The sequence below is a fragment of the Antrostomus carolinensis genome, unplaced genomic scaffold, assembly GCF_000700745.2.
Source record: "Antrostomus carolinensis isolate BGI_N321 unplaced genomic scaffold, ASM70074v2 scaffold19252, whole genome shotgun sequence".
Lineage (NCBI taxonomy): Eukaryota > Metazoa > Chordata > Aves > Caprimulgiformes > Caprimulgidae > Antrostomus > Antrostomus carolinensis.
In genome coordinates this window covers 15,796-19,512 of record NW_010299223.1, presented here as the reverse complement: position 1 = coordinate 19,512, position 3,717 = coordinate 15,796, and the positions used below count along the sequence as shown (strand labels likewise).

General features: G+C 55.9%; 1 protein-coding gene across 1 annotated transcript in view; it reads right to left on the bottom strand.

Annotated features, from left to right (window-relative positions):
* Positions 1-2,433: 2,433 nt before the first annotated feature.
* MATN4 (matrilin 4) overlaps positions 2,434-3,717 on the bottom strand; it is a gene marked incomplete at its 3' end in the record, with an annotated part of 6,782 nt that continues 5,498 nt past the window's right edge. The window contains 2 exon segments of the mRNA XM_010162722.2: positions 2,434-2,550; positions 3,338-3,490. Coding sequence (XP_010161024.2) covers positions 2,434-2,550; positions 3,338-3,490 — 270 coding nt within the window.

The window sequence follows — 3,717 nt, the reverse complement described above, 5'->3', positions numbered from 1 at the left end:
CCACATTTATCGTGTGGGGGTTTTTTTAGGAAGTTGCATATAAAGGAGGGAAATCCCAGCTCCCAGTTTGGGGTTGCAGCATGCTACTGTGGCTTGTTGGTCCCTGTGCTCTGTAGCAAGAGGATGTGGCTTGTGATCATCAGCATCTTCCTGACCCATCTCCAGGGCTGTCTGCTGGGATGCGGGGTAGGTGAGGGGGACATGGGGCTAGGAGGGGTGCCTGGGTGGGATGTGGGGCTGCCAGCTGGGCTATGCACAGAGCTCATCAGCAATGCTTTATTTGCCAGCCCAGCAAACAGATATAAGGAGGCTACAAATGCCCCAGCCCATGGCAGGTGGGACAAGAGCCCTGCTCACAAGCCATCCAACTGGGGAACCCACCATGCTGAACTGGGGAACTGCTGCTTTTGATTGCATGTGGAAAAAGCTACTCCTCACCTTATAAAGTGAATACCTGAGCACTTTACAGTTCCTCTCTCTAGAGCAGTCCCAGCAAGCCCCACACCCCAGCCCAGGACCTGCTTTCAGCCTCCTGTTCCTCAGCTCCAAACCCCAGCCTCAAGCACACAACCTCACCACATCCCAGCTCACACCCCCTAGGACACGAGTCCCATGGAGCAAACTGCTCCTGGAAGCAGGACGTGGCCTGGCAGGATGTGGCCTTTACAGTTCCTCTCTCTAGAGCAGTCCCAGCAAGCCCCACACCCCAGCCCAGGACCTGCTTTCAGCCTCCTGTTCCTCAGCTCCAAACCCCAGCCTCAAGCACACAACCTCACCACATCCCAGCTCACACCCCCTAGGACACGAGTCCCATGGAGCAAACTGCTCCTGGAAGCAGGACGTGGCCTGGCAGGATGTGGCCTCCCTTGGAAGGGAGTGGAAGTGCACCTGGGTGAGACGGGTCCCCAGGTACCTCAGCATCCCTCCCCATGCAGCCAGCTGGGTAGCTCGGTGGCTCTCCTGCCCTGATCATACATGTCCCAGCACCAGGGCCATGTCCCTGCACCACTCACTTGGCACATTTATACCCCCATAAGGCAGGTGCTGAGCTCCCCGTGCTCTGACACATGCAGGCTCCGAAGCAAACACTGGGGACGGTGACAGTGCCTGTGACACACTGGCTCCCTCCAGCCAAGGCCGGACTGCAGCATCCTGGGCTGCCCACAGAGCAAGGATTTTCCCAAAGCATTTTTGGAGCCTGAGGACTGGGGGCCTTTGCAAAAGCCAGAGGTCCTTGTTCTGACACAGAGATGCCTTGGTGGCCCCAGCAGCCCAGCTGAAAGGAGAGGGACTTGGCATACAAATCTTCAGGGTGTTTATTGTCAGGATAGAAATTTCTTTATATAAAAGAAGTGTTTAAAAATAGCACTACCCTGCTCTCAAAATGAAATATATATATATATACACACACATAGATATTTAAAGAAGGAATTATTACCGTTTTTCTATGTGATTTAAAAAAAAAATAAGATAATGACCAAACAATTCTGCTAAAACAGGGGCAAGGGGATCTGCTGATCCCTGCTGCCTGCTTTCCCATGGACACACACCTGGGCACTGTGCTGGGAGCTGTCCCCTGCACTGCCCATGATGCCCAGCTCTCCTCGTCCCACCACTTGGCAGCAGATGCTGAGACAGCAGAAGCTCTCAGGGTGTGATCACTGGAGGTTTTTTATCTTCTGAAGCAGCTTGCTGGCGGGCTGGTTCATCTCAGCTGCTTTGGGAAAAGGCTGGGTGTCACATCATCTCATTCAAAGCCCAGCTGCCCATGCAGACATCCCACCTCATCTTTTATCCCACCTCATCCCAGACCTGCCAGTTCAGAGGAACAAGGCAACAGTGACGGCTGAACCCCTTGGCTTTGCAGCAGGGGTTTTTCTTCAAGTTCTTTTTTTTTTTGGTTATTTTTTTTTAGGGTTTTTGTTTCTTTAAGTACACTCCCGAGTTCCGCTGGGGATTTTGCAACACAACAAACACTGATGCTTTGCAATAACCTAGCAATAACAATGCCACGTAGCTACTGTACATCCCCGTGCCCCATTCGAGCGCTGCAACCCTCTGCAAGGATCACTTCTTGTTGGCAACCTGCTTTTCCTAAAGAGTGTGAGCTGGATGGTCTGGTGGGCAAAGGGCTTTTTCCCCTTGAAGGAGCCCAAAATTTTTCCCATTCCCATTTATCCTTCCCTCCCTCCCTTCCCTGGGTGCTGGCTGTCCCCAGCCTGCCCTGCATCACCCCAAAGGATATTTTTCTCTGTCAGGCTCTGCAGGATGGCCACGGTGTTGGTCTGGAACTGCACCAGCGCCTGAGCTGGATGGTCTGGTGGGCAAAGGGCTTTTTCCCCTTGAAGGAGCCCAAAATTTTTCCCATTCCCATTTATCCTTCCCTCCCTCCCTTCCCTGGGTGCTGGCTGTCCCCAGCCTGCCCTGCATCACCCCAAAGGATATTTTTCTCTGTCAGGCTCTGCAGGATGGCCACGGTGTTGGTCTGGAACTGCACCAGCGCCTCACACTCGCACGGGCTGCGGATCTCCGTCTCCCCTTTGCCTTCCTCTGTGATTGCAGGGGTTTGGGTGCAGTCAGAGCTACAGCCCCGTGGTACCCGGCTCTGCCCTGCTGCCACACAGCACAAGTTCCTTGTCTCTACAGCCACCAGCCAGGGCTGGACCTGAGCCTTGGAGCTCTCCTGTTTTTCCAGCCTCACTCGTTTTTGCCAGGCTGCAACCCTGCAAGCCCAGCGAGCCCACTGCCAGGCATCCCCCCCGGATCCCATGGAGCTGCTGCGTGTGTGGTCACAGTGTGCCGAGAACAGCCAGCGTGGAGCTCTGGTTTGCCTCCGAGCTGGGGTGGCAGGAGGGGGATGCTGACCCCATGTCTGCAGCCCAATGAGAGCCCCCGAGGTCCCAGGAGCACTGGGGAGCCCCAGCATGTCCCAGGGCAGGGAGAGCCCCACAGTAACCCAGCGTGGTCCTCCTCCGCCCGGCACCAACAGAAGTGGAGGTCTGGATGAGGAGATGGGCCCCCATGGGAGCTGGGGCAGCACCCCTCAAGGCAGGTGAGACCCCAGACTCTGCACTGGTGTGGATGCTCATACACCACTCCTTTTAAATTAAACCCCTCAGCTCCACCTCCTCCTCTTCCCAATGCCTCCCCGAGACCCACCCCTATACCCACACCAGCTTGATGAGATCCAGAGACACCCAAGGCTCACACTAGCCCGGCTCGGCCCTGGGGCACGAGACACAGGGTGACAGACACACAGACCACCTCTGAGGGAAGAGAACTGCTCCCTCCAGCTCGGGCCTGAGCCCCTGGCATGGTCAGGGCTGGGGGCACCCACCTGGGCAGATGTTCAGCTTGAAGTTCTCCACAAGGTGGGTCATGGTGGTGAAGTCTGCCGAGTAGGAGTAGTGCTGTTCCACCGGCTCGGAGGCGATGGCTCTCAGCTCCTCTTCCACAGCCTTGCCAACACCCACGGCAAACATGACAATCCCTGCATGGCAAGGATGGATCCTGAGCACTCTGCCAGTCACCTCGCACCCAGCAGCCCCAAGCTCAGAGAAAGCAAAGCTGAGGATGCAGGATTTCTCCTAGGCTTGCCCAAATATGTGTCAGGAATTTGGGAAGGATGGGCAGGAGCATGGCACCACTGCCACAGTGCAGGCTGCTGCATGAAGGACGCTGCTCAGAGCACCCTGTGACCACGGCAGAGGCACGTCT